General features: G+C 40.9%; 2 protein-coding genes across 3 annotated transcripts in view; one reads left to right on the top strand and one right to left on the bottom strand.

Annotated features, from left to right (window-relative positions):
* Positions 1-1,288: 1,288 nt before the first annotated feature.
* Positions 1,289-9,022, bottom strand: samm50l (sorting and assembly machinery component 50 homolog, like). Its single transcript, XM_028043674.1, has 15 exons — positions 8,849-9,022; positions 7,584-7,691; positions 6,344-6,445; positions 6,162-6,249; positions 5,969-6,075; positions 5,637-5,767; positions 5,390-5,477; positions 5,186-5,314; positions 5,003-5,074; positions 3,542-3,628; positions 3,299-3,369; positions 3,057-3,124; positions 2,823-2,969; positions 2,046-2,187; positions 1,289-1,958 (listed from the first exon to the last, which is right to left on the bottom strand). Exons 1-15 carry the CDS (start codon positions 8,867-8,869, stop codon positions 1,913-1,915), a joined length of 1,407 nt encoding a protein of 468 aa, XP_027899475.1. The 5' UTR covers positions 8,870-9,022; the 3' UTR covers positions 1,289-1,912.
* Positions 9,023-12,986: 3,964 nt separating this feature from the next.
* The window catches only part of scube1 (signal peptide, CUB domain, EGF-like 1), a 118,590-nt gene continuing 116,141 nt past the window's right edge, over positions 12,987-15,435 (top strand). For both annotated transcript variants that reach the window (XM_028043809.1, XM_028043808.1), the window contains exon 1: positions 12,987-13,222. In XM_028043809.1, coding sequence (XP_027899610.1) covers positions 13,135-13,222 — 88 coding nt within the window. In that variant the 5' untranslated portion in view covers positions 12,987-13,134. The remainder of the gene's footprint in view (positions 13,223-15,435) is intronic.

Here is a 15,435-nt window from a genome sequence, read left to right as displayed (position 1 = left end):
GTTTTTTTTTTACAACTAGCTGATTTGCACCACAAAAGCTCAAATAATATGTGAACTGTGACCCCAGACGGCAGAGGAGTTGGAAAGGCTTCATGGATACAGAGCAGAGAGAGAAGGAAGTTCAAACCAATTCTGATTCCAACGTCTCTCTGCCTGGATTTTTTTACTGTGGGATGTACAGCATCGGGCCACAGATTTAAAGAGGAGCGGCAAAAGCAAAGGAGGTGGATTAGCAGTTCTTATCAACAATTGATGGAATCATCCAGGAATATCTTACTGTGGAATATCGTCTCTCTGCTGCCTGGAAATTGAGCTGTTAGCATGTTGTGACGGTCAGAGACGGTTACACAGCAACAGTGTTCATTCAGAGGCTTCTTCAGATTTGTTGAGAAATCGACTTCCTGCTCACAGCATCGCCATCCACAATGATAGTTTGATATGAGTTATTATATTTAATACTCCTTAGGGATGAATCAAGTTTTTGAATGTGTGATTCTACACTTCGGATCACGTTGGCCTGGAAAATTGTTTTCTTTTAATAAACATCCTCATTTGAAAACTGCTGCTTGTATTTACTCAGGTTATCCTTGAAGTTAACATTTTGTTTTATGACCTGAGACAAATAAATTGTAATAATAATCAGTAAAAACAGAAGAAGTTTGTAATGGAGTGTTCAGTATTTGCCCTTTCCGTTTTGTACCGTGCAGATAGGGCTCTCAGGCTTTTGGCCCGTTCACCTGCCAGAACTCCCACACAGAACAAACGGAACAAAATCACACCTGGCACCGTCCGAACTCGACTGCCCTGCACAGGTTCCTGAGGAGCAAAGGTTTGAGCGATCAGCTGACACCTGGCAGCGAGACAGAACCCCGTCTGCATGATCATTCACTTCTTCTACTGAAGGAGAAATTAAATCAGCTCCGGCCTGCAGACCTTATCAGTTATTGATTTGCGTTACTGACTGAACTCCTTGGCCTATGAGCTGATAAAACACTTGTAAATTTTCTACAGTGGATCCTCAACTAATTACAGAGTGGCCCCAGATCTAACAGCGCCTCACTAAATATCATAATGTTCCCCTAATTCTCCCTCAGAGAGTTTTATTAGTGGAACATGGGGGCTTTAAACCTTTGAATAAAAATCTGATTTGGGGATGCTTGTGTAAAGCTGGGACTTGGAAAGCTGGTCAGATTTGATGGAAAGATGGACGTTGGAACTGGCAGAGCGAAAATGGAACTGATTAGGTCAACGCATAAATCTACCAGTAAACTGAAGACAGCAGAAATAATTCAAGGGAGCAGCTAGTATTTATTAATTAACATTTTAACATCAAAAAGAGAAGTGGGGGTAAAAACACCACTGGTGAATGCTTCTATGGTGACATTCCACCTTTCATCTTCAGTGTCTGACCTACATTGTTGTTGTGAAGAAATCAGAGCTGATTTTCTCCAGGTTCTCCTGCAGCTGGTCAGCAGGATGAGTGAACCAGACGGAGGATCCTGATGTTCAGCGTCAGGAACAAACTGTAGTCCTGAGTAAGAAACCAACGAGGCAACCTGCCAACAATCTATTTAATATTTGCCAGAAACTTTTACCTCACCAAACGGAACACAAAATACCAGAGGTGCAAATTACCAAGCAAAACACAACATGATTCATGTCCCCCGTTTTACTTTTAACTCAGCTGAGTTGACGTTGCATGGTGCTGGTAGTTTCCAGCAGCCGCTTGTGGACACAGGAAACCATGGCACAGAGGGGGGCGTGGCTTATTTTTCCCCAGCGTGAGCCCATGCTACTGTTTTTACACTCCCAAACAAGTTACAGGTGCAACATGACAAAGACGCTCTCTCTATTCACATCAAACTTTGCAAGACAGGCGGGGGTGGAGGTGAGGGGCGGATGCAACGAGAAATCACAGGAAGCGAATTCCTGCTCCGAACTGGACGCCATCACATATCCTAGGAGAGAGAGAGGAAAACATTTTCTGTGATGTTTCAGCAGAAACAGGACAACAGGAGCGGCTACTGCTCGGGTCATTCTCCCACCTGTCTCCACTCTGAACTCCCATGGGTACGCAGTAGTTCAGCTCCAGCCGGGCGATGTTCCCGAGCCGCAGCACGATGCCGGCCCCGTACGACCAGCGGATGCACTCGGCCAGCCTCTGGAGGTGAGCCTGGGGGCCTTCGCCTGCACGGGACACAGAGACCATGTCACCGCACAGCACAGGCAAACCTTCCTCACACATGTACTCTAGGGAGAGACCAGCCTCACCGCTTTGCACTAAGGTTCAGAATTGTGAAGTGGAAGAAAAATAATTCATAGTCTGCTCTAGTGGTGCACCGATCAGGTTTCTGGCTGACTACCAATTCCAATTTTGATCGATTCAGATTTTTTTTGACTGAAAAGTTGTCAAATATGGCAACAAAGTTGCAAAGTTGGCAACAGTGAAGTGACTATTGGTGTCTGTACACGTGCAGATGTGACCTAGTGGGATTGTTCAGTAGACTTCAGATGGTTGTTCCTAACTGAGACATGGCTGATCGACGGTGAAGTGACAGCTCTGCTGGAACTTAAATATATTGACAAAGCTGCCAACTGTGTTGATCAATAGCTTAATATACCAGAAACAGACGGAGACAAAATGTGAAAGGTTTCAGACTCACTTTAACAAATGTAAAGTGAGTCTCTCTCTAGTCAGATGGAGCTCATTGTTGAGATTAGAAGCCCAGCAAACATGAGAGATAACAAACGGACACAAAAGACTTGGAACAACTTCATTATCTGAGCAAAGCAGAAGCTGAGTCTGTCATCTTTCCACCCACCGTAGTTAAGGTTGCACAAGTTGCCTGCGTTGAGAAAAAAGTGCATTCTGAAAAGGTCGCCGAAGCCTCCCTTGCCAGGCCTGAATGGTAGAGGGGTGTAGAGGTGCACACCGCCTGCCCAGTACGCCTCCCCACCCAGATAGTCACCTGAAACCCAAAGCGCACAAATGCAACACATCAGCATTCTGCTTACACCTAAACCCCACCAGTCATATCAGGCCCCGTTCGTTTTACCTTCACTCTGTGGCCCGATGCTGTACATTCCAAAGCCCCGGACACTGGTGGGACCGCCAAGGTAGAACCTGGACAAAAGCCGGCAGGCCACAATACTTTCATAAAACATGTCAGCTTGAACAGCTGCATATATTCAGCAAGCAAAACAAAAAAGTCAGATTACTAACTGAATAATCTGAAAACAAAAATAATTCAGACTTCTCTCAAATTTCGGTTTGATTAGTTTTTAACAACTGGTATACCTGTCAGCGATGCAGGACGGCTGTCCTCCGATGGGATAAAGCATTCCCCCCCACAGAGAGGCAGACAAAACCTGACAGGACATAAATTGTAGTTATTTTTAATTCTGCTGAAAAACACATTCAGGAATAAAGAACAAAGCTTTGTTGCCCTCTAGTGGTTAGCTTGACAAAGCAAAACGTTAAATTATACCAATAAGTCAGAGCTATGATGTAAAGTTGAAAAATTAGTAATTTCCTTCGTACAGAGTCCCAGAAAAGCTTTTGGTTTAACTGAAGCTCAAAATCCTCTTTCAAAAAGCTGGCGTCTCCCCCGGTGTATCCAGCCAGCTCCTGCCGGGCAAAAACACCAACAGACAGAGAATTAGAACCATGCTGGTCATGTTAGCGATACAAACCAAGGGAACTTTAAAGACAACATTTTTAATACAGAGAGTATTTTCCATCTACCTTTAAGAACCTCTAAAGATAACAGTGGCTTTTCCTCTGGTTTTTAGGAAAAAAACATTTCATACTTCTTCGATAATAAAAAAACCTCATTTGGTGCACACATTTAAAGATTAAGGCTAACAAAAATCTAGCTAGCTTACCTTTCTGGATGTCGCCATTTCCTGGATTTTATGAGTGGTTTTGTTTCACAAATTAAAACCAACAGCTCTGAGAATTCCCTTTGCAAGAACACAAATCCATCTATGAGCTGAAAAAGTCACATTTTTCAGAAGGTAAAGCTTAAATGAAAAGCAGGTGTAAGCTAGCTAAGAAAAATCTAAATAGCAACTGGAAGGTAAGCTAGCTTAAAATTGGAGGTGTAAAAATGGAAAAGGAGGGAAATACGCCATGATTTGATGATTGATGCTAAAACTGACCAATTATTAGCAAATTATTAGTAAATGAAGTCCTGCTTTTCTTTTCTCTTAAACCTCTTCAACATGTAGAGGAACACATAACAGAATGTTTTCATTTTGGGAATCTGTTAGCTTCAGAAGCCACACGTTCTAAATTAACCATTATATTTTGTTATGTGTCCATTTTCTGATTTTCTCCTTTATTGTTCTTTAGGTTTTGAAGCTATATATGGTAGGCTACCCATCAGTTCCCCCCATTTTAGTTTCAGTGGCGTAGGAGGACACAATACCATGAGAAAATCTTGCTCTCTTGCCCATCTTTGAATGTGACACTGTAGCATAAATAACTAGATAAAAGTTAGCTACCACAAACAGCTTGTAAATGTAAAATAAATCTACACCATAAGCAATGCACATCATATGCCTAATTGATACAGGACTAATGCAACTGTACCTTTAATATTGTGACCAAATAACATTACTTAGCTCTGCTATGCTGTCTGAAGTGATAAAGACTCACTCACCTCCACACGTCAGATGCTGGAAACTTAAACTTACAGCCTAACCTACTTTTTGATCAGTTCAGCTTATAATTACTTGTTTATGTGAAAAGAACTCAGAGAACTGATATTTAGTTCCCAGACGGTCAAGTCACAGCAGACGTTGTGTATTCTGACAGAACACACCTCTGATCCCAATACACACTCACTGTTCAAAACAGGAGTGCATCAAAGGTAATAAATATTACTCACTTAAAAGACATGATGTTCTTCAAAATCTCTTCTTACTCATGTTTACACCCAAATAACATATGATTTTTAATATACCAACAAACATGGCAACACACTTTTTACATACAGACCTGGTTGATGCGAAGCAAGGCACCTCTGTTTGGAAAGATAGCAGAATTCCTCGAGTCGATGGACATAGAGTGCTGCAATGAAACCAATAGGGATTTAACTGTACAGAAAACTGCTTAAAACTTAAGATTTCCCTTCACTTTTATACATTATTGGTTAAAAGAAACAGAGTTTTCTGGCATTACCGAAAGGGCAGATTTCAGCGAGTGGCCGCTTTCCTCTCGCACTGCGAAGGAGGCGCTGCGTGCCAGGCAGCCCAGCTCCCTCCACACTCCCTCCCACTTCAGTGTGTGGCTGGTCACGCCGAGCGGAAACTGCAAAGACGAGGCAAACAGGCGCATCAGAACTTAAGTCTACAGGGTTCAGACTTAAAAACCCAAAAAACTTACATTTAATTCTGCAGACAGGCCTCTGTCAGTCTCTTTTAAGGAGCTCCACGGAAACTGACCCGTGACTTTATACAAGTTTAGAGTGAAGCTGAAATAAAGGACACTTAATATGAGAAAAACTGCACCTTTGAAAAGACCACAAAACCAAAGTAAAAGGAGTATCAACTTTTGAAACCACATAACATTCGGGAACCCAACAGGTATAAACGCCTAATGGAACCTAAAGGAGAACAATGATGCCACGTACTTGCGTTCAAAGTATCCAGGTTGCGGTTTGAAGAACGACAGGCCGTAGGAAGTCTCCTTTGTCCCGTAGGAGAACTGGAAGGTGACTTTCTCAGCTCGGCCGAATACGTTGGGCAGCTTCAGCCCCAGAACCTGAAGGACATGGTAGATGATACATGACCTGTACTTGCATAGCAATTTTTCCAGTCCAAAGGACCCCTAATGGCTTCAGTCACCCATCCATTCACACACTGATGGTGGTGAGCTACATTGCAGCCACATCACATTCAGTTCTCATCCAGGCCGCCTGTATGTACCTTAACAGCTGTGTGAAGTAAGTGGTTTGTGTCTCACCATGCTTCCTTCGTTGTTGCCAACCATAGTGTTGTAGCTTCCTGTCAGCCTCTTGATCTCCGTCACTTCAAAGGTGACGTCCAAACCGTTGGGCAGAGCGTCTTTACCTGACGGAGAGCCAATCGCAAAGACGTTTCAGCTAAGTTGTGTGGTCATATCGGACCAGCGTGCGCCTTTAAGTATGAACAGTTACCCTCCGACGTGTCGATGAGAACCTCCACCTCTTTGAACACTCCGAGGCGGAGAAGCCTCAGTCTGGCAACGTGAGCTCTCTTCATCACCTGAAAAAGACCGGCACACTTACGGAACGCTACACACTTCACATTGGTGTTAGAATACCTTAATATGCAGCACAGTCAGGCAACTAATGCATACGTCAATGAGGTTCTTGGCATGGAATACATCGGAGATCTCGTAGCCAAGCAGATCCTCCTTGGTTCTCCCCAATCCCTGGATGTTTACATGCTGGACGACCACCTGTGTGACCAAACAGGATTTATCTATTGGACATGTTTTCTGACTGCAACATATAGGATCTGTAGACACTTTCAGAGAGGTAGTCACAGAGCTGAGTTGGTCTAAAAAGTGGTTTATCTTGTACTCCGGACTCTTCTTCTGGATATTCCAACAGATGCAATCACAACATAATAAAGGCACAATTCGGAAACAAAGTATTTTGGCTTGAGTGCAATAACATTTTCAACAAAACTTGAATTCTTTACGAATAAACTGAAAAACAGTTTGAATCAATGTTCTGATGTCCATGTTGCTTAAAGGATGCTTGCTTTATTTTCCTGTTCTATGTTGAGATAATCCCAGTCTACTCTGGAGAGACAGGGGGGGTTTTCCATCCAGGTTTGCTTTTCCAGTGTTGCCAGTTAAAGGGACGATAACATATCCCTTTAACAAAAAATGATGGTACTTTTAAATGTTAGTACTACCACAATGTTGGCAAAAGATGTCCAACATGGATTAAATACAGTTATATGCTAAGTATGGGGCAAGGATCAAATCCCAGACCTTTACGTCTCTCTATCAGGCTTTCTAACCATACTGCCAGTAGAGATTTAAAAATGTTATCATATTAGCATATTATAACAGTCATGAAACTTTTACACAGCAGCAGTCTTGAGTCAGAGGCTTCTTCAGATTTGTTGCAAGACTGACTGGTACTGGAGATCCTTCCTGCCCACAGCATCACCATCCACAACGACTCTTTGAAGAGATTTGGATGTTAGGAGTTATGAGAACATTACATTTTCCCTTGGAATACAAATGTAGTCTGTTGATCTCATTCACTATTTCACATGTTTTGTATCTTGTCACCCAAACAACTTTGTTATGTTTGAATTAATCACATAACTAAAGAAGGTGTCTGCAGTAGCGAAGCCATGGTATGAAAAATACATTTTAAAAAAATCACGTCTGGAGAATTCTGACAGTGGGACAGCACTGGCCACTCTGAAAGCTGGAAAAACTATTTCCCAGGTAAATTGTTGAATGATTTCCAGCTATAAAACATAAATTCAATTTAAATGAAACATTACTGAACCAAATGAACCGCTGTTGGAACTATGATTCAACACATAAAGTAGAACTAAACACCACTACTCACATCTTTGTTTTCCAGGATTTCCTGCTTGGACTCCTGCTCTGGAGGCTCCATCAAGTCATCGGGGTTGACGCCCAAATCACGGCCATGCATCGGGAGCGGATCCAGACTCTGCACCGAGACCGAGCGACTTAAAACACAGATCAGTATGTTTTCTATAGAAATGACTAGTGGACTAGTTCTGCACAGTGGAGTCTGGTGGGTAGTGTTAGGGCTGGGTTTTAACTGTATGGGCGTATATATCGGCTGATCTCAATGAAGATGAAGATGATTGAGATGTTAATAGTAATTTAAAAGACAGGCTTTAAAGAGATCCGTTAAAACACAAAGCTATTTTATGTCTATATTTCTGCTAATTTAGATAATTATGGCTTACAATCACAGGTAACATGGCCGACTTGACTGTTGTTAAACAGTCATGATCCACAAAAGGCCATTGCTAAGGAACTAGTTGTTCATAGAGTTTAATGGAAAGTTTACTGAAAGGAAAAATGCTGCAGGAAGCAGGGCAAAGAGCAGCAATAATTGTGGAAACAAGTTACAACTGTCAAATTTTTTGTGTTAAGACACAACATAAGAAATTTGCAACGACTCGTTTTGAATTTTTATTAGCTGTAAGCCTGTAGGTCTGTTAATATGTATCTACACACAGCCAATAAAATACAGAAATTCTCCACTCTTTGAGGAGTGCTTTGTACTTTATTTCAAAATGACATTGACTTTTTGAAATAAATTGATCTGTAATGCTCATTTATGGGGCAGCAGATGAAGAAGCTAGAATTGGGCGGGGCGCCGAGAGGAGTTGTTAATGTCCAGTGATCACTGAAGGTTACAGAATATACTGTGGCAATATGAGACGTTCAGGTGAGTAAAAATAAGTTTTGTTAACTCTGATATATTAGATATTTTACGATAAAACAAGACTACAAATTTTAAATTTAGTTTGCTTCTTTAGTAATGAGACCATGATTGTTTTTCTCAGTAAATAAACAATAGCTATAAGAAGGACTGAAAGGGCTCTGCATTTTTAATGTCTTACAGTCCGTGAATGCATCACCATATACACGTTGCAGCAATGAACGCGGCTTTAAAACTTCGGACAGATTAAGCGACATAAATTGACTTCTTTGTTGGTTTTCTTAAACTCAATAGTTTAGCTAAAGGCGTGGTGCCGCGGTGCAGCATTCAGCTCTCTGGCCACAGCAGAGCAGAGAGGTCAAGTCACTATACGTAAGTCCACTCTCACTCACAGAGCTACAGCGGTTTACCTTCGCATGGACAGTCCCCATGGTAACCAGCCGCTCCAATAAACCTCCTCAGAAAGGCTTTACTTCACAGTAGGAGAGCGAAAAGTAAGCGCTGACAGAGGCTACTGTCTCTGGTACCAAGCCCCCTTCAAGGGAGACGCCATGACAGTTGCTGAGGTATCGTGCTGAGTTCAAATATTCCTCGTAATGTAGAGTGTCGACTTGAACTCCAACGTTTGTAAGTCCGCAAACTTTTACAAATGACATTGATTTACATCTTCTCTTAACTTGTTTCACAGTCTTTTTAAATAATTTTTTTAGTTTGTCACTATCATCTGGTTTTAATTGTTGCAATTGTAAGAAACATGTGTGATGCTGTTTTAAATCGTTTTTAGCAGTAGTTTTTGTAGTTTTTAAAGTACACAATGTCTGACAATACATTTTCTATTTTTGTTTTAAGATGATGCCTGTGGTACTTTACATCTTACTAAATTCAGAACATTTAAGTCCAGGCATTATCGGTCTGCGTCCCATGTTTCTAAATCAAAAGCTGTCGTAAATCCACAAAAAGGACAAGGGCCAAATTATGTTTTAAAGAATCCAGTCAACAACCATCAAATGTAATCAGTCAAGTTATTTTGGGTATTAAACTAGAGACGATGAGTCCAGATTTACTGGAAAACTGTGCTATAGCCCTTTAATATATTGGTAAACGTCGGCTTTCAGAGCTTAGAATGAAGATATAAAGCAATAACAAACTTAACTCAATTGTCTCTACTAATAGTAGAGAATTTCACTATTTTCTTCAAGGCATGTAGTATGGCAAAACGTCAAAATTCTGATGAAGAAAAAGATAAACATCTTTATCCTCCGGTGGTTTGCTAAAATAGGTTTTTTTTAGTGCCCATCATTTTGAAATACAGGTTTTTTGACCTATTTGATCCTCACTTGAAAACGGGGCAAGAGGTACAAGAGGCTTAGAATGAATGAACACCAAAAAGAATAAAATATAACGAAATGAATAAGAGGTACCATTGTTTTGATGTAAAAAAAAAAAAACGGCATACAAATGGTTAACAAGTCAGAAATGAGCAGGTTTCCTACATTTCTGAACGCATCACTTTGAAACCTCATTGATTGGACAGGGGCCCGAATGCATTTCCAAATACAATCCAGTAGATGGCAGTGTTTTCTTTCTCATTGTTGATTCGAATCATATTCATTTCCAGTGTTCAGGAAAAGGATGTTCCCTTTTTTTCATTTCAGGTGGCCTAAAAATGAAGGATGGTGTTGGGGGGAAAAACATGAAACTGTCGTGTTTTTACTCGAGCCTCGTGCAACACATCAAAACAACCAGACATACCATAAACACGTTAAACTTCATTTCCGAAGACTGGCAGAGTAGAGTATAGGTGACATTCCAGGTCAGACAGAATTAATTTGTGTTTGTATCCTGCTGTTAATTCCTTCTGCAGCATAATCTACAAAAATAATGGTTTCTTTCTACAAATAAAATCCTGAAAAGTAGGGTTTGCATTTGTACGAAGCACCATCTTAGTCTGATAATCGCAAATAAACTGCAACCAATCGCCTTTAGAGGTTACCCAATGAGTAAACAGGGTTCTGCTGTGCGTAATTTATTCTCAACATAAATCCAGTTGCTCTGAAACTGTTTTCAGAGGTTTGTTAGAGAATATTAATAAACAAACGACATCATGGCTACTAGGGAACACAGCAGACAGGTAAGGGAGGAAGCAGTGGGGAGATTCAGACAAAAGACAAAATTAAAATCTTGTTTCCTTTTACTTCTGTTTCAGTTTGTGTATGTCCCACTTTATACTCTGCAGGCCCCTGTAATTTACCTCGGCTTTTATCATCATTGACTGTCATTTGCATCTTTGGACCAGTACTAATAATTTCCTGTTAATATTTTAACTTTAAGTCTTTAAACAATATCTTTGATTTGTATTTTCCCCTGATAAAATTCTACTAGATACACATGTAAGGAAAACGGTGCACAACATTGACTGTATTATCTGAACCCGACATTTCAGGGAAGAAAACCCAGCAATTTATGCTGCATTAATGAATCTACAGTCATATTCAGCAATTTACAACATATATAACCCGATGAGTCTCATAGAGTATCTTTTGAAAAGTTAACCAGGTATGAAAATTAATCTTCATTAACCCCACATTTCTGTTTTTAAAAATTGTCTTTTTCATTGTTCTGATATAACATCCTAATTCTAAATGTTATGTTTTTATTAGCTATAAGTGAAAATGATTATAAGTAATAGAAATAAATACTTTCAGCCATCCATCTGTGTGCAATTACTCCATATAATGTGGTTCACTTAGTGATAATATATGGGCTTTTATAATTTACCTCATGGGTTTGTATGAAAACAGAAACTAAACAAAATGACAGCGCAGTTCTACCTCTTTCCAGCAGGGGGCGCCAAGTTTCACAAAGTTGACCAGCAGTGTTCTAACCTTTGTCAGTGAGGTCAGCGTCAGGAACAGCCATGACAGACAAAAAAAAGGCTAAAAATGTCATGTTTTCAGGAGAATGGGCGTTTAAATAAAGGTTGCTGGTTCAAACCCAGATCTTTATGTAAACCTGGATATGATAAACTTAGGTGTGGAGCATTTCACCATGCATGTTTCTCCTTTATAATATAATAAAGTCACTTTTAAGATGCTTTTAGGAGTGACAGCTGACTTCCAGTACATTTTAGGCTGTACTGAAGAATCACATTAGGAAGGAAGTTTTGATCAAGCAACACTTTGAATTTACCAGTGAAACAGGAAAAAAGCAGGAACACAGAGGAGAAAGAAATCCTGCTGGGTTGCAGAGGTAGAGTCACAGAAATACTTGCCAAATCTGGAGTCTGAGTCTTGATCAATCATAATCAGAAGCGAGAAACCAGTATTTCCCATAACTCATAAATTCAAGCCTTTTCCTTATTTTTTTTGGCTTTTTGTACGCGGCTAAATGAGATTTCGGGAAAAAGATGACGCAGCAGCCCGCTGTGTGCATACCTGACACTGAGGATTGTTGTCAGTGTGGAAAGATTTGTTTAAACCCCGTTAAACCTTTGATATTTTTTTTGAAAAGGTTCATAACTGGGAGGAAATAGTAAATAACGTCCCTCTGTTGTTTTAGGAAAATGCTCAGAGTCAGAATGTTCTGCTCTGGATTTTACTGAGCCTCTGATGCTTGAGCTGTTATTGCCTGCTAACGGCCATGGAGACATCCTGGTTCTTCTCTGGACATGATGCGTGTTTTTACAGAGGAAAAAATACTAATAAAAATATCCAGAAAGTAGCTAAGAACTGAAATAAGTTCTGACACAAATCTCATATCTTTTGTAAAAAAAAAAAAAAAAAAAGAGGCAGTACTAGCCACATTTTAGCAAAAATGTTTCTTTTGTCGTTGGCAATATGGCTCTCTGCCCAGGGCAGCAGGTTCTTGGGGCCGTCACAACAATTTACAACAAAGCAAGTTGTAACGTGACAATATTTTCTACTGCATATAAATATATAGATATACCTTTACACTACTGCTTGTTAATTATTTGAAAACCTTTTGTTGTTGTTGTTGTTTTTTAATTGGCTACATTTGGTCATCTTTAGCTCAAAATCAGAAATGTTTTAAACAACCAAACTTGAACTCAATTATTTGATACTTGGAGATTTTTGTTGAGTACGTAGCATAGTGCTGCCACCACCGTTTCATGGGGTGGGTGCTGCTCTCTGGGTCCATGTATTAAGGGTGAAAAGTTACATTTCAGTGTCACTCTGAAAGGCTTGCAGCTGCATTTATAGTGAATGGGGATTCTACAAGTAATAATAATCAAAATAATTCAGAATAATACTTAATTTTACTTATACATGTTTAAGATTTGACTTTATTCTATCCTTTTTTTTTTTTTACATCCCCCACCTCCTCGCTGCTCAGCCATCCTCTCTCTCCTACCGGCACGAACAAGCCAATCAAAGAGCTTCGTTCTCTCTCTCTCTCTCTCTCTCTCTCTCTCTCCCCCATCCCCACCTCGCTCCCACCCCCATATGCTGCCAGTCCACATTAAAAAAAAAAAGAAAAAGGAAAAAAAAACAAAAACGGTCCTCCTCCTCTATCACAGACACACACACACATTCGCGCGCGCTCTTGCACACGCATTCACACCACATCCACACACACGCATGCACGTGCAAACTTCCACAGTCGCACCCACACCAGCGGCCAGTCCAGGTCTGAAACCCGTCAAAAGCCCCGCTGGATCCTCACATCGCCTGTCAGCATGCGGAGCGCTTGTTTTTCCCGGGACGTTTGTTTGTTTATCCTCCTCATAAATACTTGCAGGGTGATGGGGAATGTCGGACTCGCAGGTAAGAAGCTCCCCTTTCTCCTCTCCCGTATCACTCCGTCTCGGATCCCCCCCTAAGACTTTCTGCTTTTCGGCGGCTTCTTCCCTTTTACCGGTTTCTTTTCCCCCCCTTTCCTTTAAAGGAGGAAACGATGGGAATTTGAGTGTCAAACTGCGAGACATATTCCAATAGGACAAATTTCTAAAAAATAAAATAAAATAAAAAATCCCAAAGTCCTGATAGATCTGGTGAAACTTTCCGTTTTTACGTGCTGGAATATCATGTTGACATTCTGTTTTGGCTGTACAGGATGGATGCAGAAACGTTCGCCAGCAGTAGAACTGGAACATATTTTGGAAATAATTTGGCCATGTGACACAGAAAGGGCGACTAAATGCTCACGTTTTGATCAAATTTCAGCTCTGATTCTCCGACTTTTCTGAAGTTGTTTGCTGAGCCCCTGCAAGATCAGCTCCAATCGGAAACCGCAGCTTGATCTCTGGGTTAAGCGCTGCTCTGCTTTCGTTCCTGTTTTTCTATATTACCGCTTCCAGAGCCGGGCCAAGCCTCTCTGGGGCCCTGGGCAGGATTGGATTTAAGAAGCACCCAGCAGATATGACCCTAATTTTTTTTTTTTTTTTTGGTTGTTTGTTATTTGCCTAACCTAATTGCAATATGCTTTGATCTAAATGAGAAGCCTCAAGTAGCTGGGGGCCATTTGAGGCCCTCAGAATGACTTAAGAATGACAAATTAAGTATAGTATCGAAATGTATTTTAATAAGTGTGGGATCCTTTTTGCAGGCTGAAAATATGTCATCTTTAGTTTATTGTTTAACATGTAAAAGTAAAATAAATAAGTAAATAAATAAAATAATAAAATTATATATATATATAGGGGCTGCACAGTGGCGCAGTTGGTAGCACTGTTGCCTTGCAGCAAGAAGGTCCTGGGTTCGATTCCCGGCCAGGGTCTTTCTGCATGGAGTTTGCATGTTCTCCCTGTGCATGCGTGGGTTCTCTCCGGGTACTCCGGCTTCCTCCCACAGTCCAAAAACATGACTGTCAGGTCGATTGGGTTCTCTAAATTCTCCCTAGGTGTGAGTGTGTGTGTGCATGGTTGTTTGTCCTGTATGTCTCTGTGTTGCCCTGCGACAGACTGGCGACCTGTCCAGGGTGTACCCCGCCTCTCGCCCGGAACGTAGCTGGAGATAGGCACCAGCAACCCTCCCGACCCCATTAGGGACAAGGGTGAACAGAAAATGGATGGATGGATGGATATATATATATATATATATATACAACTTTTTTTCAGCCTGTAAGCGCTGGCCAGCTTCCCCACAGCATTATGCTCCCATCACCATGTTTCATCCTGGGCAGAGTTAGTTTTCTGTCATATAAGATGTGGGTCTCATCTCAACACCATTAAAATCCATGGTGACATGAAATATGTTGTTGTAATTAACTTGGTCATAGAAAAAGGGGGAGGCATGGTTTATAATAAAAGCAACAAAAAAAAGGGCCAATTTCATAGCATGTTTTGTACTTGCCACTTTACGTCAATTTATTTTAATAAATTGTAAATTAAGTGTGGCAGCAGATTTGTTTCTCGTTTTGCTGAGGGGCAGTGAAGTCTAGATGTGAAGCTTTTCACTAGATCAGGTAGAGCTGGGAAGGAAAGAGTCATATTGTCTCTTTATTGTTGATGTGTTTACAGTTACAGTTGGAATAAAATGTGATTCCAGACACAATCAGCAGAAATGATTAAAGTGGGAACTTCATGAGTTCAAACCAATAAAAACATGAACATATTTCTCTGTTAACTAACAGCAAGAAGGTTCTGGGTTTACATCCCAGTGCCCACTTGATTCTCATCTCCATTCAGTAGGTTGTCTGGGATTTCTCCTATTGAGCTTGATTTCTCCAGTCGATTTTTCCAGTGGGCCAATCAGCAAACAGAAGGAGATATCCATCCATCCATTTTCGAACACCCTTGTCCCTAGTGGAGTCAGGAGGGGTGATGGTGTCCATCTCCAGCTAACATTCCGGGCGAGAGGCGGGGTCACCCTGGACAGGTCGCCAGTCTGTCGCAGCAGAAGGAGACATTACAAACGATGATGTCGATTTTCTGCTCTGCTTTAGAAATGGAGTCTGTCTGTAGTTTTAGTGATGGCAGTGGAGGAAGTGAACAAAGTCATTCAGTCTGAGTTGGTCACAGTTAAAAATATTAAATTAA

The sequence above is a fragment of the Xiphophorus couchianus genome, chromosome 17 (assembly GCF_001444195.1).
Source record: "Xiphophorus couchianus chromosome 17, X_couchianus-1.0, whole genome shotgun sequence".
Classification (NCBI taxonomy): domain Eukaryota; kingdom Metazoa; phylum Chordata; class Actinopteri; order Cyprinodontiformes; family Poeciliidae; genus Xiphophorus; species Xiphophorus couchianus.
The sequence above is the reverse complement of the archived record's forward strand: the minus strand, read 5'-3'. Positions and strand labels throughout refer to the sequence as shown.